This window comes from Saccopteryx leptura, chromosome 1 (assembly GCF_036850995.1).
Source record: "Saccopteryx leptura isolate mSacLep1 chromosome 1, mSacLep1_pri_phased_curated, whole genome shotgun sequence".
NCBI lineage: Eukaryota > Metazoa > Chordata > Mammalia > Chiroptera > Emballonuridae > Saccopteryx > Saccopteryx leptura.
Window position 1 is genome coordinate 293240256 of NC_089503.1, and position 22792 is coordinate 293263047.

The window sequence follows — 22792 nt, forward strand, 5'->3', positions numbered from 1 at the left end:
TTCATTTTGAAATACCCCCTAATTTTTGTGAATAGTATATTCTCTCATTCTATGGGCTTTCCTTTTACTTTTTTGATAGTGTCCTTGACACACAAAATTTTTTAAATTTAATTAAGTCTAATTTATCAATTTGTTCTTTTACTACTTGTGCTTCTATTTGTCTTGTCTTATGCCTTTTATGCTTCTTTTTCTGCCTTTACTGATTTTTTTTGTGTTAAATGAATGTTGTCTAACATACCAGTTTAATCCCTTATTATTTTTGCTGTATATTCTTGGTTATTTTCTCAGTAGTTGCTATGAGGATTTTAATGAACATTTTTGCTTAAAACATTCTAGTTAGATGAATACCAACTTAATACCAATAGTATAGGAAAAGCTTTGCTGCAATGTAGTTCTGCTTCATACCCCTTAATTTCTGCTATTATTTCCATACCAATTATATCTATAAATTAATAGTTCACCAACATAGTTTTATAATTATTGCTTTATGCAGTTATCTTTTACATTTATACAGCTTTTGTATTTACCTTTCTCAGTGTTCTTTATTTCTTTTTTTTTTTTTTTTTACAGAGACAGAGAGAGGGATAGACAGGGACAGACAGACAGGAACGGAGAGAGATGAGAAGCATCAATCATTAGTCTTTTGTTGCGCATTGCGACACCTCAGTTGTTCATTGATTGCTTTCTCATGTGTGCCCTGCCCGTGGGCCTTCAGCAGACCGAGCAATCCCTTGCTCGAGCCAGTGACCCTGGGTCCAAGCTGGTGAGCTTTTGCTCAAACCAGATGAGCCCACGCTCAAGCTGGCGACCTTGGGGTCCCGAACCTGGGTCCTCAGCATCCCAGTCCAACGCTCTATCCACTGTGCCACCGCCTGGTCAGGCTGTTCTTTATTTCTTCATGTAGGTTTAAGTTACTGTGTTGGGTCCTATCATTTCAGCCTGAAGAACACCTTTTAGTACTTTTTGAAGGGCAATGTGCTAGCAATAAATTCTCTCAGTCTTAATTTCTTTGTTCTTAGAAGATATTTTTGCTCTAAATTGAATTTTTGATTGACAGTATATTTCTTTCAGCTCTTTGAATATGTTATCATATTGCCTATTGACCTCCATGGTTTCTGAGGCTAAGTCATTTGTTAATTTTATTGAGGATCCCCCCCTTTTTTTTGTATTTTGTACAAAGTTAAAAGTGGAGAGGCAGTCAGACAGACTTCCGCATGCGCACAACCGGGATCTACCTGGCATGTCCACCAGGGGGCAATGCTCTGGCCATCTGGGCCATTGCTCTGTTGTGGAAAGCCATTCTAGTTCCTGAGGTGGAGGCCATGGAGCCATCCTCAGCATCCAGACCAACTCTGATCCAATGGAGCCTTGGCTGTGGGAGGGGGAGAGAGAGAGAGAGAGAGAGAGAGAGGAAGGAGAGGAAGAAGGGTAGAGAAGCAGATGGGTGCTTCTCCTGTGTGCCCTGGCTGGGAATCGAACCCGGCACTTCCACACGCCAGGTTGATGCTCTACCGCTGAGCCAACCATCCAGGGCCTTGAGGATCCCTTTTATGTGATGAGTTGCTTCTTTTTTGTTGCTTTCAAGATTCTTTCTTTGTCTTTTTTTTTTTTTTTTTTTTTTTTTTACGGAGACAGAGTCAGAGAGAGGGACAGACAGGCAGGAATGGAGAGAGATGAGAAGCATCAATCATCAGTTTTTCGTTGCAACACCTTAGTTGTTCATTGATTGCTTTCTCATATGTGCCTTGACTGTGGGCCTTCAGCAGACCGAGTAACGCCTCGCTTAAGCCAGCGACCTTGGGTCCAAGCTGGTGAGCCTTGCTCAAACCAGATGAGCCCGCGCTCAAACTGGCGACCTTGGAGTCTTGAACCTGGGTCCTCCACATCCCAGTCCGACGCTCTATCCACTGCACCACCGCCTGGTCAGGCCTTTCTTTGTCTTTTGACCATTTTATTATGATGAATCTAGGATAGATCTCTTTGAGTTTATCCTGCTTGAAGTTTATTGAGTTTCTTGAATGTGCTAATTAATGTTTTGGGACAATTTCAGCCATTATTTTTTCAAATATTCTTTCTGCCTCTTTCCCCCTCTCCTCTCTTCCTGGAATTCCCATTATGCATGTGTTGGTAAGTTTTGTGGTGTCCCACAGGCCTCTGAGGCTGTTTGTCTTTCATTATTCTTATTTCTTCCTGTTTCCCAGACTGTATATCTCTATTGATCTATTGTCTAGTTTTCCAATTCTTTATTCTGCTGGCTTGAATCTAATGTTGAGCCTCTTTATTGCAATTTTTACCTCCAGAATTTGGTTCGTTTTTTTTTGTTTTTTTTTTTTGTTTTTTTTCTGAAGCTGGAAACGGGGAGAGACAGACAGACTCCCGCATGCGCCCGACCGGGATCCACCTGGCACGCCCACCAGGGACGACGATCTGCCCACCAGGGGGCGACGCTCTGCCACGACCAGAGCCACTCTAGCGCCTGGGGCAGAGGCCAAGGAGCCATCCCCAGCGCCCGGGCCACCTTTGCTCCAATGGAGCGTTGGCTGCGGAAGGGGAAGAGAGAGACAGAGAGGAAGGAGAGGGGGGTGGAGAAGCAAATGGGCGCTTCTCCTGTGTGCCCTGGCCAGGAATCGAACCCGGGTCCCCCGCACGCCAGGCTGACGCTCTACCGCTGAGCCAACCGGCCAGGGCCTGGTTCATTTTTTTAAAAAATAATTCTTAGCTCTTTATTGATAGTCTCTATTTGGTAAGACATTGTCCTCTCACTGTTGTTTAATTCTTTAAACATAGTTTCCTTTAGTACTTTGAATATGTTTATAAAAGGTTATTTAAAATTTTGTCTAATAAATTCAATGTCTCATTTTGTTCAAGGATGGTTTCCATTGATTGCTCCCCTCCCCCCGTATAGGGGCCTTCTCCCCCCTCCACCTCCCCCATGTCTGTACATTTTAGAATCTTTTGTTGGAAACCAGTCATTTTAAATAATAGAAGTGGCTACTCTGGAAATCAGAATCCCCATACACACACCTTTATGGAGATTGTTGTCATTGCTGGTAGTTGTTGCCTTTTCCTTGTTTAGTGACTTTTTTGGACTAATTCTGTAAATCCTGTATTCTCTGATGTTTGTCACCACTGAAGTCTCTACTTAGTTAACTTCATAGTCAGCTAATAATTGGACATAGATTTTCTTAAATTTCCTTGGACCAATAAGTCTTCAAGCCTTTACTGAGGGACTCTGTATGTTGGGGTATAACTTTAAAGCTTCAACAGGCAATTTGCAGTTCTGCCTTAGTCTTTGCATACTCCCTGCTCACAGAGCCTCAGGTCAGCTATAGGTAAAAGATTTGGGTTTTCTCAGGTCTTTCCTGGGCACATGCACAAATCCTACACATATATTGACCTTCTAGATATCCAGGAATATATCAGAGCTTCTTAAAGCTTCCTATGTAAATCTCATGCCTGTTTTCCTTTTAAGTTCTTTGATCATTCATTTGTTAGCTGCAATTGGTATAACTGTCTCGGGAAGCTGCCATGTTAAACAATTACCACTGATTATTTTGGGCAAATGCCCTAGGGACAGGGCTGTTTGTGTACAGGAAGCTCTGAGTCAAGTCAAATAAAGCCAATGTCTGAGAATAGAGCTTTTCAGGGAGCTTCCAGGCTAAATTGTAATAACTCTCTAGGGATGAGGTTTATGGAGAGCTCCAGACCATCCCCCCTTTCAGTGGTTAAGAGGCTGCTGATTTTCATAGCTACCTTAGTTGCAAAGATAGTGGTTTTCAAATTACTGCAGAGCTGTTGTGAGAGATGAAAATAGGACAACTTAATATGCCATAAAGATCACTGTTCTTAGAGTCAGCTATTTTTCTTGAGTAAATTGATTCTTATAAGACTTTATTTCCAGAGTTCTGAGAAGAATTATTTTGACCATATTTTCCAGTGTTCTCATTGCTTTTATGAAGGAGTAGATTTTCAAAGGTCCTTAATCTACTATTCCAGAAGTACTTCTCCTAAAAAATAATAGTTAGATAGCCTGACCAGGCAGTGGTGCAGTGGATAGAGTGTTGGCCCCAAGGATGCAGAGGACCCAAGTTTGAAACCCCAAGGTCGCCGGCTTGAGTGCAGGCTCATCCAGTTTGAGCATGGGCTTACCAGCTTGAGCACAGAGTCGCTGGCTTGAGTGTGAGATCATAGACATGACCCCATGGTTGCTGGCTTGAGCCCAAAGGTCACTGGCTTGAAGCCCAAGGTCACTGGCTTGAGTCCAAGGTTGCTGGCTTGAACAAGGGGGTCACTCACTCTGCTGTAGCCCCACAGTTAAGGCACATATGAGAAAGCAATCAATGAACAACTAAGTTGCTGCAACAAAGAATTGATGCTTCTCATCTCTCTCCCTGCCTGCTTGTCTGTCCCTGTCTGTCCCTCTCTCTGTCTCTGCCTCTATCACTAAAATAATAATAATAATAATAATAATAATAACAGTTAGATAAATTTGGAAGCAGTTCAGCATCTTCTAGTTAAGAACATGAATTCTGGATTCAAACTAGATTAAACCTAGGTTTAAATCCAAGTAATGTTGCTTGCTAGTTGTATAACCTTTAGCAAGTTACTTTCTAAGCCTCAGTTTCCTCAGACATGAAATAGAACAATAAAAAGCCACCACATAAGATTGTTGAAAGAATCAAATTAAATAATACATGTAAGACACTTAGCATAGTCCCAGAATGATGAGTTTACAAAACTGGACTATATGCAGGGACTGAACACATTAATTCAGATAAAATTATATCCTACTGGACATGGAAATGTTTCATGGAACATGAGTACTTGGTATGGATTAAAACAAGATACCCTCTTGTTATTTTTTTGTTTCTTCCTTAAGCATCATTAATTTCTCTATGTGAAATGATTTTTTAAATCATTAAGTTTCTTTTTTAATATCTTGAGTTGATATGGAATCTATGCCAAAGTGCTCTTTTACATATACTACCTCAATTATACCACATAATAACTAGATAAAGCAGGTATTATTATTCCCATTTTATTGTTTAAAAAGCTAAGATTCATAGAGGTTAATGGGCTAACCTAAATTCTCTTGTTAGCTAATAGTAGAGAGTACAATTTAGGCAAAACGTGTAAATGAGGGTGAACATAAGGAAAGAAAACTAAAATGCAACCCTATTGATAAAGGTGATTCAGACCCTGGCCAGTTGGCTCAGCAGTAGAGCATCGGCCCAGTGTGTGGCAGTCCCAGGTTTGTTCCTGGGCAGGAGAAGCGACCATCTGCTTCTCCACACTTCCTTCTCCCCCTTCTCTCTCTCTCTCTCTCTCTCTCTCTCTCTCTCTCTTCTCCTCCCGCAGCCATGGCTCAAATGGTTTGAGCAAGTTGGCGCTGAGGATGGCTCCATGGCCTCAGGCACTGAAATAGCTCGATTGGAGCAGTGGCCCCAGATGGGCAGAGCATCACCCTATAGGGGGCTTTCTGGGTGGATCTCGGTCAGGGTGCATGTGGGAGTCTGTCTCTCTGCCTCCCTGCCTCCTCGCTTCTCACTTAACAAAAAAATAAAAAAATAAAAAGGCAGTTTCAAGCTTTTAATGAAAGCAATGGCTGCACTCCATAGAGCATACCACTAGATGGTGGTGTTTCCATTATCTGGAGGTCTTTTGAGTTAACTTTCTTCATCTGTGTAAGGAAGAAAATCCTACCTTTCTAAAGCCCAGCCTCAAGCATTTTGGTCATCACAGATGCCAACCTCCTGCATCAGTAGCCAATCTGAACATGATGAGGCCCAAATCTTACATGTAATTGTCTCTTCTGAACAGGAATTAGAATCCCGTTGACTTAACTTCTTCCTCTGCATTAGTAAATAAGCTTTTTTAATGCTCTTCAGTATCAAATGAGTAAGCACAGCCATCCATTGAATTTATTAATATAATTCTCTCTTTTAGGTTTCAAAGGAGGTCAATGAAATGACAGTAAAAATGCCATATCAGTGTTTCATAAATGGGCAGTTCACAGATGCTGATGATGGAAAGACATATGACACAATCAACCCAGCAGATGGCTCTGTAAGTAATTACTCAGTGAGCATAGTGACCTCTAGTCATGGATTTTTAGTTAATACACAGTTGTAAAACAGACAGTCTCAAGAAATTGCTTTATTCTATCACTCCGCCTCTGATCACTTAATATAAATGTACTTTATACATTTCTTTTCAACTATTCAGTTATGGTACTGGCTGCTGTTAGCTACGCTAACATTTTACAGAATGAATATCTGTGATGAATTTAGGCAGATATATATACACATCAGAGGCACACCTACACATAAAGCTGTATATCAGGGGGAAATTTCAGACTTTATAAGCTCATGGCAAGAGACTCAGCTTTTCAAAGGCACTAGAAGAGCCCTGGCCGGTTGGCTCAGTGGTAGAGCGTCGGCCTGGTGTGCAGGAGTCCCGGGTTCGATTCCCGGCCAGGGCACACAGGAGAAGCGCCCATCTGCTTCTCCACCCCTCCCCCTCTCCTTCCTCTCTGTCTCTCTCTTCCCCTCCCACAGCCGAGGCTCCATTGGAGCAAAGTTGGCCCGGGTGCTAAGGATGGCTCTGTGGCCTCTGCCTCAGGCGCTAGAATGGCTCTGGTCACAACAGGGCAACGCCCCAGATGGGCAGAGCATCGCCCCCTGGTAGATCCCGGGTGGATCCCGGTCGGGCGCATGCGGGAGTCTGTCTGACTGCCTCCCCATTTCCAACTTCAGAAAAATACAAAAAAAAAAAAAAAAGGCACTAGAAGAAATAGTTATAGTTTTCCTAAATGACTCTTTTCATAATGTAGTGTGACATGAGAAGTACCAAATTTCAAGCTCACAATTTTCATGTTAAAATTGTTTCTTTTTGGCCTTGGCCAGTTGGCTCACTGGTAAAGTGTTAGCCTGGTGTGTGGATGCCCTGGATTCAATTCTTAGGGCACACAGAAGTGGCCATCTGTTTCTCTACCCTCCCCCCCTTCTCTGTTTCTCTCTTCCCCTCTCATAGCTATGGCTCAATCAGTTCAAGCACATGGCCTCTGGCACTAAAAATAGCTCAGTTGCGAGCATGGCACCAGATGGGCAGAGCATCAGCCCCAGATGGGGGTTGCCAGGTGGATCCAGGTTGGGGCACATGTGGGAATCTATCTCTCTATCTCCCCTCCTCTCACTTGGAAAAGAAGAAAAAATACATTGTTGGGGTTTTTTTTGTTTACTTTATTACTGAATATATTGGTTTTTCCATTATAAAAATCTCTGGCTTTTGTTATATAATATTAATTCTAAGAAGTATATTAATATGTCTCACTATAAAATAACCTTTAACCTATTTTTACTCTTCTTGAAAAAGACAATATGCAAAGTATCCTGTGCTTCTTTGGTGGATGTTGATAAAGCAGTAGCAGCAGCCAAAGATGCCTTTGAAAATGGTGAATGGGGAAGAATGAACGCAAGAGAAAGAGGAAGACTGATGTACAGGTATGTATTTTTAAAAATGCAAGTCTGCGAACTTTGATATTGACTAACATTCCCAAGATTTAAAACATTCCTTCAAAACATTCTATTATGTACCCATTATATAACATATTTTCTGTTACTTATATCATATAAAATTTCATAGATGTGAGTTCCTGACTTTTATATTATTGTTTGTATCAGTCGAGGTTCCATTAGTAAAAGAGGTTTAATAAAGGACTATTTATCAAGGTGTGGGTGACCCTGGCTGGTTGGCTCCGTGGTAGAATGTTGGCCTGGTGTGTGGAAGTCCCAGGTTTGATTCCCAATCAGGGCACACAGGAGAAGCGCCCGTCTGCTCTGCTTCTCCACCCCTCCCCCTCTCGCTTCTCTCTCTCTCTCTCTCTCTCTCTCGCTCCTGCAGCCATGGCTCAGTTGGAGCGAGTTGATCCCGAGCACTGAGGATGGCTCCATGGCCTCCACCCCAGGCACTAAGAAAGGCTCGGTTGCTAAGCAACACCCCAGGTGGATAGAGCATCATCCCATAGTGGGCTTGCCAGGTGGATCCTGGTTGGGGCGCATGCAGGAGTCTGTCTCTGCCTCCCCTCTTCTCACTGAATTTAAAAAAAAAAAAAAACCAGCCTGACCTGTGGTGGCGCAGTGGATTAAGCATCGACCTGGAATGCTGAGGTCGCCGGTTCAAAACCCTGGGCTTGCCTGGTCAAGGCACATATGGGAGTTGATGTTTCCTGTTCCTCCCTCCCTTCTCTTTCTCTGTGTCTCTCTTCTCTAAAATGAATAAATAAAAATAATTAAGGCCCTGGCCGGTTGGCTCAGCGGTAGAGCGTCAGCCTGGCGTGCGGGGGACCCGGGTTCGATTCCCGGCCAGGGCACATAGGAGAAGCGCCCATTTGCTTCTCCACCCCCCCCCTCCTTCCTCTCTGTCTCTCTCTTCCCCTCCCGCAGCCAAGGCTCCATTGGAGCAAAGATGGCCCGGGCGCTGGGGATGGCTCCTTGGCCTCTGCCCCAGGCGCTAGAGTGGCTCTGGTCGCGGCAGAGCGACGCCCTGGAGGGGCAGAGCATCGCCCCCTGGTGGGCGTGCCAGGTGGATCCCAGTCGGGCACATGCGGGAGTCTGTCTGACTGTCTCTCCCCGTTTCCAGTTTCAGAAAAATACAAAAAAAAAAAAAACAGAAAAAAATATATAATAATTAAAAAAACAACAACCAGAAAACAGTGTGGGCAAGGTCAAGGGATGATGTAGTACCCAGGCAAGGGTAGCAACATGGAGCAGCTACCATTACACCAAGGTCTAATGGAACAGAGGAAGGGGCTACTAGAGTCTGGCAGGATCTAAATTATAGGAGAAGACCACACTATCATGGTTTTTGGTTGGGGAATACAGCAGCTGCTGAACCACTGCTCATCTCTGAGGCAGCCAGGGGATTCAAATCCCCAACTACTTCTGCCTCTAGTTCGCTGGGCTTCTGAGGGTGCTGCCCATTCGACTCCTGTTGGCCAAACCCAGTGAGAAAGCAAGGAAGCAAAGTAATATAGTCTATGCAGGTCATCCTCCCCGGTCACAGAGCAGGTAGACAACGGCTAACAGCAACAAATGAAGACTATCCAGCCCCCTGTTATTTTCAAAGAGAAAATTTAAATCCCCTTTATGTGTAAGAAGCAGAAGCAAGGAAGAAAAATACTAAGGCCTGGAAAGGGTATTATACGCTGATAACTGAGTATGTCAAGAATAATTCAATTCAATCATAAATTAAGTTTTCTGTTTACCTATGCCAGATAGCTGACCTTTGTCAAAAGATCTTTTACAGTGGGATCCAGAAGAAACACTAGGGTAGGAGGGTTTCATGCCTGACTTTGGAATGGCCCAAAGGGGACAGCTCATGGAACTACTAAAGAAAAACAAATAGCAAAAGTGAACAAAAAAAAGGTGAATTTTGACTATTTCATAGTCATTAGGCAGTCCTAGACTTATCTTCCCATGGAGACTGGACACCAAACAGAAACCTGTTGTGGCATCTGTAATTTATTCCATCCATTTCTCTTTCGTCCTTTTCAGTTAGCATTGGAAATAATTCTGTACCAACCAGAAACCCTCTCACAAGCTCACGAGTTCTCTAGGGGGTCTAATACCTCCCTGTATATTCATGAACTAGCCACATACCTGCTGTTTTCTATCATCAGTCTCGAACTACCATGACTTAATCACTGTTCTACTTCTCATATATTTATAAGGTGAATTATACAGCCTTCCAATGCCCTCTGCTTCTCCTCTAACTCTTGAAACAAATTATTTACGGCCCTATTTGTTTAATGTCTGTCTTCCCATGTTCTCCATAAGGACAGAGACCTGGTCCATTTGTGTTCAGCTCTGAATTCTCAGCACTTAGGATGTATGGTGCCTTATCCAACAAAGGAGCTCAGCCAACATTTGTTGTATGGATTTCTTTCACTGACCACACAGACTTGCAGATCTACTGGAAGAGAACCAAGAAGAGCTGGCAACCATTGAAGCTCTCGATTCAGGCGCAGTCTACACCTTGGCTCTGAAGACGCACATAGGAATGTCTGTACAAACATTCAGATATTTTGCTGGCTGGTGCGACAAAATTCAGGTAAGTGCAAATGTTGTTTGTCTCCATGTAGATTGTTCCAAAAAGAAAAGGGGCAAACATTTATTAGTTTTTAAAGACACTGTGTCAGAGCTACCCTTTATGTAGGTTTTCTCATCTAACCCTTGTAAGAGTCACCTGAAGTTTGTTGTTTTTTTTTTTTTAGATAGAGGAAGGGAGAGAGACACACATTGAATCCTTTGGTTCACCTAATTACATGAATAGAACCGCAAACTTATCCCATCTAGGCCACACTGCAAGTTATCCTTGACTTTTAGTTTTATTACTATTTATGTTAAATTTACTCCCGGGCCATAAGTTTTTGTTTCTTCAGTTTCTTCTGGGATATCTTTTTCTTCGGTGCAACTTCCTCTTCTGGTTTAGGATCAATCTGCTCCTTTTCAGTAAGGATCATCTCAATGTGGCAGGGAGAGCTCATGTAAGGGTTAATCCGCCCAAGAGCTCTGTAAGTTCTCCTCCGCATCTTGGGGGCCTTGTTCACCTGGATGTGCTCAATGACCAGAGAATCTACGTCTAACCCCTTAAGTTCAGCATTACTCTCTGCATTTTTAAGCATGTGGAGCAAAAATTCAGCACTCTTTTTAGGCCAGCGACCCTGTGTCCAGCCCCACTGTCTGGCCTGGGCACACCTACCAACTCCACCATTGTAACGACAGAATGGCACACACTGCTTCTGTAAAGTGACATCCTTCAGGTACTTGGTGGCTTTTCAAATATGCATACCCTTGATGGCCTGGGCAGTTTCACGCGTGTTCTTAAAGTGAACTCGAAGGTTTGAGCCTCTTGACTTGCATGATTTTGTGGGGTTTTCTGGGTCAAGTGAGTAGTGAACCATTTTGAGAGGTCACCTAGGCCCGTTTTCGGGAAGAGCAATTTTTTTTTTTATTATCCTTGTTACAGGTAAGGAAATGGAGGCTTGAGTACAGTGAATGACTTGACAATGGTAACATAATTAGTAAGTAAACCATAGAGCTAAGATTTGAACTCAAATTTTTTCTTTTTTCTTCTTTTCCAAGTGAGAGAAGACGAGATAGTGAAGACAAACTCCTGCATGTGCCCCAAACAGGATCCACCCGGCCATCCCCCTCTGGGCCCATGCTCTACAACTGAGCTATTTGTAGTGCCTGAGGCGAGGCTCCACAGAGCCATCCTCGGCACCCAGGACCGAGGTGTTCAAACCAATAGAGCCATGGCTGTGGGAGGGAGAAGGAGAGCAAAGGAGAGGTAGAGTTGCAGATGGTCATTTCTCCTGTGTGCCCTGACCAGGAATCAAACCTGGGACATCCACACACTGGGCTGATGCTCTACCACTGAGCCTCCTGGCCAGGGCAAAATTTTTCTGAACTATATCCAATGATGTTCTTTATACTTTACTGTAATTTCTCCTTGGCATCTAATCTTCTGGACATATAGTGCTAAGCCTGGCACCATGGAGGAATTGCAAACTCAAATGCCTACAGAGCCCAGAGAGCTAACATAAAAGGGCTATGCAGACTGGGTATGAGGAAAAAAGAATTAAGACATGAGTTCATTTTCCTTTTACTACTAAAAATAAATAGCACATATGTGATGACAAGTGGCAACTATACTTGCCCTTGGCAATGGGGCTGTAAAAGGGAAAGGTAAGGCTTATGTTAAATAGCAGAATGCATGCCACTCATAGACTCATGATAACCACTGCAGTACCAGCCATCACAGCCACATTCCCAGCATAAGTGAAAAGGAAGTGGGGAAGGAGGAAATTATAAGGACTTTATTTATTTATTTATTTTAAAAAATTTATTTATTTTTTTTGTATTTTTCTGAAGTTGGAAACGGGGAGGCAGTCAGACAGACTCCTGCATGCACCTGACTGGGATCCACCTGGCACGCCCACCAGGGGGCGATGCTCTGCCCATCCGGAGTGTTGCTCTGTTGCAACCAGAGCCATTCTAGTGCCTGACGCAGAGGCCACAGAGCCATCCTCAGCGCCCGGGCCAACTTTGCTCCAATGGAGCCTTGGCTGCGGGAGGGGAAGAGAGAGACAGAGAGGGAGGAGAGGGGGAGGGTTGGAGAAGCCTCTCCTGTGTGCCCTGGCCGGGAATCGAACCCGGGACTCCTGCTTGCCAGGCCAACGCTGTACCACTGAGCCAACCGGCCAGGGCCTGGACTTTAAAAACCATTCCCACTCCCCCCTCCAATCCTTTGGGAGGCTGCCCCAGAACCTACTGGGAGTTATAGATAATATAACATAATATAAAATACATGCATTATATTATATTTCTAATCCCAAACATGCCTGGCCCCGAGGGTTTCAGATAAGAGATTGTACACTTACTTATAGCAATATTTTATGTGGCAAAACAAATATATAACTTCATTAAGGATCACTATCATGAATCAGTTGTTACTAAACTTGGCTGTGTATAATAGAGAACCCAACTAAGAAGTTTGTTTTTATCTCACTTTCAAGGAGTTCAAAGGCAGGCAATCAGGTCCAGTACGGGAGATGAAGGGTCCCTCTCTCTCTCTGCCAGGCCATCCTTTGTATCATATGATCTTTACTCTTAAGGTTGTCTCATGGTCTCATGATTACCACTGCAGTGCCAGCCATTTCAGCAACATTCTGAGCAGGAAGAAGGAAGAAGTGGGAGTGGGGGAAAGGGTAAAAGAGCATTTGTTTGAGCTGAGTCAGCATACTTTGAAGAGCATTCCCCTCTCAATGCCTTGTGTTTACCTCTTCCACTGACCATCCCACCTGCTATGAAAACTTGGAAACAGTTTTTTATCCGGGCATATTGCCACCCCCATCATCAATATAAGAGTTTCTATCACTAAGACAGAGGGGAGAAAGAATATCAGGCAGACAATTAACATTCCCTACGATGCCAAGACATTGGAATGGAGGTGAATAAATTAGAGTTACGTTTATTCTCCCATGTCTTAGATCTTTCAAGAAAGAAATTGCAGCTCTTTTCTTGGTGTGGCTATATTTCTTATAAATTGAACACTGCCTTTTTATATTAGCTAGAAAAACAAGAGACGCAGGCAAAAAAAAATGTATTCTTTGAGATTACAGAGAAACAATTTTTTTTTTTTTTTTTTTTTTTTACAGAGACAGAGAAAGAGTCAGAGAGAGGGAAAGACAGACAAGACAGGAAGGGAGAGATGAGAAGCATCAATCATTAGTTTTTTGTTGTACATTGCGACACCTTAGTTGTTCATTGATTGCTTTCTCATATGTGCCTTAATGGGGGGGCTGTAGCAGACCGAGTAACCCCTTGCTCGGACCAGCAACCTTGGATCCAAGCTGGTGAGCTTTTGCTCAAACCAGATGAACCCACGCTCAAGCTGGCGACCTCAGAGTCTTGAACCAGCGTTCTCAGCATCCCAGTCTGACGCTCTATCCACTGTGCCATCGCCTGGTCAGGCCAGAGAAACAATTTTTGTAAACCACTTATAACCCTTTGAGTAGTACAAACGTTCATGTACGTCCTCGTGCCTCCTGATGATCCAGAGTATGATTGATTTATTTTAAAAATGTGTAAGGCAACATTAAAAAAGGCAAATGTATATTCTTTTTTCCATAAATTGGTTATCAAACAAACATGATTTTAAGTTAATAAAACTGTAACTGGAACGAATTTTATTTTTTGAAAAAAAACTCCTAGGGGTCAGCAAGCATGAAAAAAACTCACTACTCAAAGGAATAATATCCTCAAATCTCTACCTGTTTTGAAACAGATTAAATTTACCTATTCCAATGAATAAAATAAATATAAACCGCCTGACTTGTGGTGGTGCAGTGGATAAAGCGTTGACCTGGAACGCTGAGGTCGCCGGTTTGAAACCCTGGGCTTGCCCAGTCAAGGCACATATGGGGGTTGATGCTTCCTGCTCCCCCCTTCTCTAAAATGAATAAATAAAACCTTTAAAAAAATAAGTATAAACCTTTTTGGTTTTTTTAGGGTTCTACAATTCCCATCAACCAGGCCCGACCAAACCGCAACCTGACCTTCACCAAGAAGGAGCCACTCGGGTAAGACAAGGAAAGCCCCTCTGAATGACTTGTGTTAGTTTGGGACAACTAAGGATGTTGTCGTTCTCCCTCTGCAGCGTCTGTGCCATTATCATCCCCTGGAATTACCCACTGATGATGCTGGCGTGGAAGAGTGCCGCCTGCCTGGCAGCCGGCAATACCTTAGTGCTCAAGCCGGCGCTGGTAAGACGCGTGGCCACGTGCGTCCTTTTGTCCTTTCCTGTTTGCTTACAATCAGAGACATACATTCTTTATATTATTTCTGCAACTCTGCTGTAAGTCTGAAATTATGTCAAAAGGAAAAAGAATACAAACCCTAGTGAGGCCATAGAGGGGAATGCTGGCTGCTGATCTAAAGGACAGGATGAAGTCTGAGGAAGGTCATTGCTATCTGCTTCCATTCAGGTCACGCCCTTGACTGCTTTGAAGTTTGCAGAGCTCTCTGCGAAAGCAGGCTTTCCAAAGGGGGTAATTAACATCATTCCAGGCTCAGGTAAGCCACCAAAGGACCCATTTCACTACAGTTAATGAATGGTACAGGGGTAGTTGAGTGGTTGTTTTCCTACTAGAGTCTGTCCTGAATTATAACTATATTAAAACTAAATACAGTTTACCATTTAAGTTCAGGATAATTATACTTACCATAAAGTGGAAATATAATGGTGCGTGAGTAGAGCAGGAGGGGCAGAACTTGTACACCATTGTTTTTTATTTATTTATTTTTTATTATTGAATTTAGAGAGAGGTGAGGGGAGGAGTGGGAAGCATCAACTCATAGTAGTTGCTTCTCCTTTGTACCTTGGCTGGGCAAGCCTAGGGTTTCAAACCAGCAACCTCAGCTTTCCAAGTTAACACTTTATCCATTGTGTCACCACAGGTCAGGCAAATTATACAGTATTGTAAAACTACCCTAAGGGTGCCCATTTTGATTTTTAAAAACTATTTTGGAAGAGGCTCTAGCCGGTTGGCTCAGTGGTAGAGCGTCGGCCTGGCGTGCAGAAGTCCCGGGTTTGATTCCCGGCCAGGGCACACAAGAGAAGCGCCCATCTGCTTCTCCACCCCTCCCCCTCTCCTTCCTCTCTGTCTCTCTCTTCCCCTCCCGCAGCCGAGGCTCCATTGGAGCAAAGATGGCCTGGGCGCTGGGGATGGCTCCTCGGCCTCTGCCCCAGGCACTAGAGTGGCTCTGGTCGCAACAGAGCGACGCCCTGGAGGGGCAGAGCATCGCCCCCTGGTGGGCGTGCCGGGTGGATCCCGGTTGGGCGTATGCAGGAGTCTGTCTGACTGTCTCTCCCCGTTTCCGGCTTCAGAAAAATACAGAAAAAAACAAACAAACAAACAAAAAAACCCAACTATTTTGGAAGATAAAAAACCTAGACTTACCCATCTTTTGTGGGAGGATGACAGTCACATGGAGGACAGCATTTAGATTTTTATCAGTTTATAATTAATGTAGAAAATGTAAAACTAAGATGTCAATGAAAGCTGAGAAATCTCCGTCAATGAATTCAAAGCCACCCCAGCCATCAGAACTTGACTAGTGTTTTAAATCATGTTTGATTCCCTAATACTATAGGTGGGGTAGCAGGACAGCACCTTTCTGAACATCCTGACATCCGCAAACTTGGTTTCACTGGTTCCACTCCTATTGGCAAACAGATCATGAAGAGGTATTGGTTTGAATAAGTCAATTTGCTGTAGATCCTGTTAAACCAGGTTTTTGGTTTAGCTCTTGCTTCTTTGAATAGGGTGCTTTTGGAGAAATATCACATCGTTTTAGAAAAGAAATCTTCTTATCACTGTAGGCTATTGAAATGTTTGAATATAATAAAATACTTTCCAAAGTGTAAATCCCACAGTCAATAAAACTAAAGCCATAATGAAATTCTACACTCAACTGGTAGCTTTAACAATCAGCACTAAACATTTTTTGTACTGGATCTTTGGCCCAAATTGTTTTTGGAGCATAGCAAGAAGCCAAAAAGACATATAAACGGCAAATCTAGATTATTAATGAAAACTGAATTTCTAAAAAAGCAATAACATTAGTTCTTTTTAAATTGCAAATAATCTAAATGTCCAAAATAAGGCAGTGGTTAAAGTATGTCAACATAATAGAATACTGTTCAGTCATGTCCACAGAGCATTTTAATAACATTGAAAAATGTTGTTAAAATGGTAAATGGAAAGGAAAATAAGGTATAAAATTGTATATATTGGGTGATTCCCAACTATATTAAACAAGTCAAATGCTATAGTTGGACACAGACCAGAAATAACTATATCAAAATGGTAAAAAACAACGGTCATTGATCCACGGAATTGTGAATTCTTTTTCTGCATTTTATTTTAATTTTAAAAATGTTCTAAATAATACTTTTGCAAGAAAGGGGAAATAATATACTTCTAAAAATCTATATTTCCCCCCGGTAATCTAGTTTGAGGCTAGGTTCCTTGCCAGCCCCTTTATGTAACTGAAATTCTTGATACCTAAAGAATCTAAATTTACCTATAAAGCTCTCTAATCATGTACCACAGAATTTAATACAAAACTTTTTATGATGGAAACTTTCTAATATATGCAAAGCACACAGAATAGCTTCATGCACTCCCACGTGCCTGCCACCTAGCTTTAACAGTTGTCCCCATTCATTCCACCATTCATGTTTTGTCTTTGTGTAAGGTTCTGAATATTTCTGAGGCTCAGTTATGTTTTCCATGCCAAGTGGTAGTTTATGGTGGGGAGGGAGAGACTAAATACTCGTTTCCCATTTATTTTTCTCTAGCTGCGCTATGAGCAACTTGAAGAAAGTTTCCCTTGAACTTGGTGGCAAATCCCCACTGATAATATTCAGTGACTGTGAACTTGACAAAGCCGTGAGAATGGTAAGAGTGGGTCAAGTCTAACTAAATAGGTGCCTGCTTCTAAAACACATTTCACCTCCTTGCTCACTAGAAACCTTACAGTGAGATTTGGTCTTGTCCAGTCATATGTAGAAATTATCGCCCTTATGCTTAGATTTGGGAATACTCAGAGCACTTAATTTTAAAAAATAATATATTTATAATTTGTCTCATTAAGATGTTTTAAATGTTTATCTTATTGATTTTAGAGAGAGGAGGGGGCATGAAAAAGACAGGAACATCCATTCTTCTATGCGCCCTAACTGGGAATCGAACTGGCAACCTCTGCACTTCTAGATGATGCTCTAACCAACTGAGCTATCCAACCAGGGCTCATTAAGATGATTTTAAAGCTTGGAGGTGGGGGAGTCTTATAAACATTCATGGTTTATACAAACTAATGTAGAGCTCTCAGAAGCAAAATTTGCTATACAAATATTACATTTTAAGTTTACAGAGCAATCTAGTTTTTCTTGCAACATAAAATTTGTGCTTAGTGGCGTGTCCTTATTTTTACACACTTTTTTAAAGTGCTCATAGACCAAAAGGAAGAAACAAAACCCCTAGAAGCATGTAGATTCAAAACAGGGCGTCTCCAGCAGCTCTCATCACTAACTAGGCCAAGGGATTGTGCTTTTCTGTGACCTCTCTGTGCTGTCTGCTGCCTTGAATAGCATCTAATTCTCAGTACATGCAATTTTATGACAGTCCCGACTTCCCAAGTAATGTTAACAATCTTTTCTCCTCTGCTGCCCAAGGGCATGGGAGCAGTATTTTTCAACAAAGGAGAGAACTGTATTGCAGCGGGACGGCTGTTTGTGGAAGAATCCATCCACGATGACTTTGTGACGAGAGTGGTAAGGTGCCTTTTTACCTTGGCTCCATGAGTCGAACAGAAATTGCTGAAACTTGAAAAGTACTTCAGAGATTTAGTGAATTTTTAGGTGTGATAATCGTACTGTGGTTGTATATTGAAAGAAAAACCACACAACACAGTCCTTATCTTTTAGAGCTACTTTTGGACATATTTATAGGTTCAATTATATAATGTCTAGACTTCACTTCCCTCCTACTCCCCAGGAGGGGAGGAAGTGAGTGGTGGAATAAATTGGCTATGAACTGGTAATTGTTGAAGTTGGGTGATGGGTACATGGAATTTTATTATATTATTTGTCTACTTTTATATGTGTTTATAATTTTTCATAGTAAAAAGTTATAGGTCTGTATAAAAAAACATACTGTTACAAGCTGTTATTACATATGCCTTGCTCTGCATCTATAGTACATTAAATCCTTGACACTTGATGTTTTTATAAAGCCCTAAATTGACTCTGAGGGATATACTGCTAGATCCTTACAAATCCTCAAGTCACAGTTAACAAGGCAGATATCATTTTCTCCACTAAGAGAGATAATTGATTGATAGATAGATAGATAGATAGATAGACAGATGCCCACTATAGATTGGTCAGGATTCTATAAATACGGGACTAAAAGCCATTTATAGAACGACTAAGATGAATTCTGTGACTGAAGACTAAACACTAAATTATACTACATCATATCATTACGATGGTAGTAGTAATCATGCATTTGTTTATATTTGAAAAACAATCACCCAGCTTTTTTTTTCTTCAGAGCCAATTCCCCCACCCCATCCCCAAGAGGCAAACAGTCTTCCTTTCTGCGAGTAGAAAACAAGGAAGTCAGACAGAGAGGCAGACGGTGGGCAGCGGCTGCCACCTAAATATCCCAGTAATTCAATTTTGTACCTCAATAAAATAGTTACAGTACCTCATGTCATTGGGTTTTTACAACTATAACTTGTTGAAATTTTAAATACTGAGACTAGAAATGTCAAGGATTTCCTCTATCAGTCCATCAGCACACACATTTTTACACATGCAATTTATATTCATTCATTTATTCACTTATTTGTTCAACAGGTGTTTTTTTTTTCACACTTACTAAGGGATTATTGTCAGGCCTCAATTCAAATTCATGGGCCTGTGGGGTCACGATTCCTCCCATTCTTTCTTCTTACTAGAATTGGACTTAACATTAAAAGAATGCACAAATAGATTAAGATAACTGAGGTGCACAAGAAGTGATTACAAAGACACATCAGTGATAAACATTGTTCAGTAAAGAACATTCTAGCAATTCCTCTGGCATGGCCATGCCATGAGAATTTCACAAGGGCAGTCAGACACATTTGGAGAGAGAAAAAGATAACGATGTGGCCATTTTGGGTGTGGTTTGTTTTTTGGGTTTTTTTTCACAAAGAGTGTTAGTACGCTGTGTTAACAGAAATTCCAGAACATCAGATTTACTATTTTAATGGATTAATTCAGGATCATTTTTATGTACCTATGCTCCTTTAGAAGTCAGTGGTTAAGAGCTTAGGCTTTCCAGTCAGGAAAAGCACAACATTTAGTGGTTGTGTGTCCTTGGGCAAGTCCCTCAACCTCTCTAAGCTTCCATTTCTTCATCTGTAACATGGAAATAACACAAACCCAACTCTAGTGCTATTTTGAAGACTAAATGACGACACATCTTTTAAGAGTTTAATATGACACTGACTGCATGCTAGAAGCTCAGTCAAGGGTATCTATTAATGTTATTAACAGTCAGTTGTATTTTGTGAACCGGGTGACATACAGGTGGAAGAAATTAAAAAGATGAAAATAGGTGATCCGCTGGACAGATCTACTGATCATGGGCCCCAAAATCATAAGGCCCATCTGGAAAAGCTTTTGCAATACTGTGAAACTGGAGTGAAAGAAGGGGCCACGCTGGTGTATGGGGGAAGACAAGTTGCAAGGCCAGGTAAGAAGACCCTCCTGAGGTATAAGGGGCACCTGGCTTCTTCAGTGGGACTAGATGATTACGGTTTTTACAACAACACCAGTTTGCCTCAGAAGTCAGGGGAATTAATTTCTAGATCCTGCTTGGCCCTTCTAAGCTGCTGGCACCGTGAAGATCACAATTTTCCCGAGCCCCCAATGTAAAATGGGATGAAACGTGCACACCCTGCTTTACTAGGCTGTGAAAATCTTTATTATATGCGGCTTAAGTGTCTGTTTGTCGCCGATAGCTTATTGGTTGCTTGCGTAACTGTACTAGCCAATGGGGTGAAGTTGCCATGGCTGAACGCAAATTGAGTGGGTCAGGGGGAAGGTGAACATTTGTTTGCATTGGCAATCATCTGCTTTTGAAACAATTCAAGGTTGAACGCAAATTGGGCATGTCAGGGGGAAGGTGAACATTTGTTTGCATTGGCAATTGTCTGTTTTACATAAAAACTACGTCTTAACGTAATTTCTTTTAAGAATGCCTCCTAGAAAATACAGCACTGAAGAGGAGAGAAAAGGAGCTAAAGCTGCACAAAAACGGCTTTCTCGACAAAAAGAAACCTCTGATCAGAGAAAGACAAGGCTTGCTTCAGTCGCAGAGAAATGCATCTTTCTTGGCAAAATGAGACTGATGAGCATAGAGAAACAAGGCTTGCCTCAGGTGCAAGACAAAAAAGCCTGTCTCGACAAAATGAGTCCCTTGAACAAAGGCAAGAGAGAAATGCAAAAAAAACAACAGAGTAATGCTGACCGAAATGCAAAAAGGATTAAAACATATTTAAATCACCTTTATTTATTGAGCTAGCGGTGGCTCTTAAGAAATGTACCGCCAGTGGTTTTCTTCATTGCACTCTACTTTAAGCAATTAAGCAAGTAGAAGGGGGAAACCCCGTGGGGCACTAAGCAAAGGGGCATCCTCGCCGCCTGCCCTGGGTAATTCAGTTTGAATTAGCAGACACCTTTGCACAAATCATTTTAATTACAATTTATAATATCTAGAACAGCGGTCATTTCGTATGACCGCCGGGCTTTCTAGTTCAGTAATAAAGGACATAGGACAGGGCCGTTGCTGGAGGGGAAACAAGGATAGTGGATAACTGTGTTACTCAGGAGCTGTGGATCTTTCTTCCTGGTGCTGTGAGATTTAATCTTAACCAGCATAGCCCAGGAAGGATTCATGCCTCTTGTCTAGAGCAGTACCTCTTACTAAAATATGTGAGTGGCTTGCTGTCATGGTACCCACAAGGAGAAAAAGAAAAACAACTGCAAAAAACTCATTTTTTACTCCTGTAGGTAGATTGTGGACCAATACCTGACTCTGAAACTAGTAATTAGAAGGGGGAAAAAATCAATATTTATCTTGTATTTCCTATATGAACTAAATTTCTGAATCACTGAGCAGCTAACAAAGGATACTTTTTTTTTTTCAGAAGAATCCTTCCTAATTATTGTAGAAAAAAGTGATAGAATAGAAGAATGACCAACTTGCACTCCCTAATTAAATGGAATAATTGATTCAGACCATCATCATTAGGGAAGCTAAATTTATTAGATAAAAGGTTGATGAGGACCTGGGTATTTGTAAGATACCAAAGTATCACGTGTAAGATGGCTTGCAATCAGAGGGAGAAAAACACAATTTTATAATGGCGAGGTCTGTCTGTCACCACTTGGAACCACTGGAGCCTTAGCATCAGTGAGAGCAGGACAACTGGATATGATGTGTCTCCTATGGGATGCAATGGGTAACACACAGCATCACCTGTAAAGTGTTTTTGCCAAAACTTTTAATGTGAACCTAATCACATCTTTAGGTCAAATTTTCTATTTATGAAATACAGGGGACAAAAAAATAAATATCAACCCAAGGAAGCAATGACAAATCGAACGTGCAAGATATTCCACAGGATAGAATGAGTGACTCAGTCTGTTTAACACATCAATGGCATGAACAATAAGAGGCAGGGATAAGGAGGGAATGTTCTAGATTAAAGGACACTTAAGAGATCTAACAACCAAATGTAATATGTAGAATTTAACTCCTGAATCACACAGATCATCTGTAATGAGATCTTTCTAGACAATCAGAAATTGAAGTATAATCTGTATAAATAAAAATGTAAATGTTCGTTTGTTCAAAATCTTAAATCTCCAAAAGTTCTTCACTGATTGCTTTGAAATTTTGACACAACGTTGCATTAGAATACATGTTTTTTATGTTTTTATATACCTATTATTATATAGATGTCACACCTGTGACAGATAAAAACATGCTTTTTTTGAAAAACAGCGCCATCTGTTGGACGTAAAAGCAACACACGCTATACTAAATATTTTATGATTTCATTTCAATGTTATGGGAGAAATATAAATCGCATATGGCTGAAGATATTTTCCATCGAATATGCAAGGAAAATTCAAATATGAACATGGATTTCACAGCAGAAATCTACAATGAAGCATTGATAATGATTGAAGATTTGTGCTTAGAAATCGTGGACAAAGTTCTCAATCAATTGGGAATGCCATCACTGAATCAATCTGCTACTGCTTTGTTCGATGTAGCATTGCGTCGTGAACAAAATTACAACACGGGTGATCTTTTGTTGTATGTGCAATGAAATATTCCTAAGCTAACGCTTGAGCAAAAAGGCATTTACGATCAAATAATGCAAACTGTCAATAACGGGGTTGGAGAAATCTTCTTCTTAGATGCACCAAGAGGAACTGGTTAAATGTTCCTAATTAGATTGATTCTGGCAGCAATTCGATCCCAAAATGACATAGCCTTAGCTCTTGCGTCATCCGGAATAGCTGCGACATTGCTACCAGGTGGAAGAACTGCTCATTCCACTTTGAAATTGCCATTGAACTTGCAATTCATTAAAAC

At 41.6% G+C, this 22792-nt stretch overlaps 1 protein-coding gene across 1 annotated transcript in view; it reads left to right on the forward strand.

Moving 5' to 3' along the window:
* ALDH1L2 (aldehyde dehydrogenase 1 family member L2) overlaps positions 1 to 22792 on the forward strand; it is a 60843-nt gene that overhangs the window by 25405 nt on the left and 12646 nt on the right. The window contains exons 11-20 of the mRNA XM_066356137.1: positions 5947 to 6066; positions 7375 to 7502; positions 9960 to 10110; positions 14076 to 14146; positions 14224 to 14329; positions 14552 to 14639; positions 15720 to 15813; positions 16930 to 17029; positions 17806 to 17904; positions 19711 to 19876. Coding sequence (XP_066212234.1) covers positions 5947 to 6066; positions 7375 to 7502; positions 9960 to 10110; positions 14076 to 14146; positions 14224 to 14329; positions 14552 to 14639; positions 15720 to 15813; positions 16930 to 17029; positions 17806 to 17904; positions 19711 to 19876 — 1123 coding nt within the window. The remainder of the gene's footprint in view (positions 1 to 5946; positions 6067 to 7374; positions 7503 to 9959; positions 10111 to 14075; positions 14147 to 14223; positions 14330 to 14551; positions 14640 to 15719; positions 15814 to 16929; positions 17030 to 17805; positions 17905 to 19710; positions 19877 to 22792) is intronic.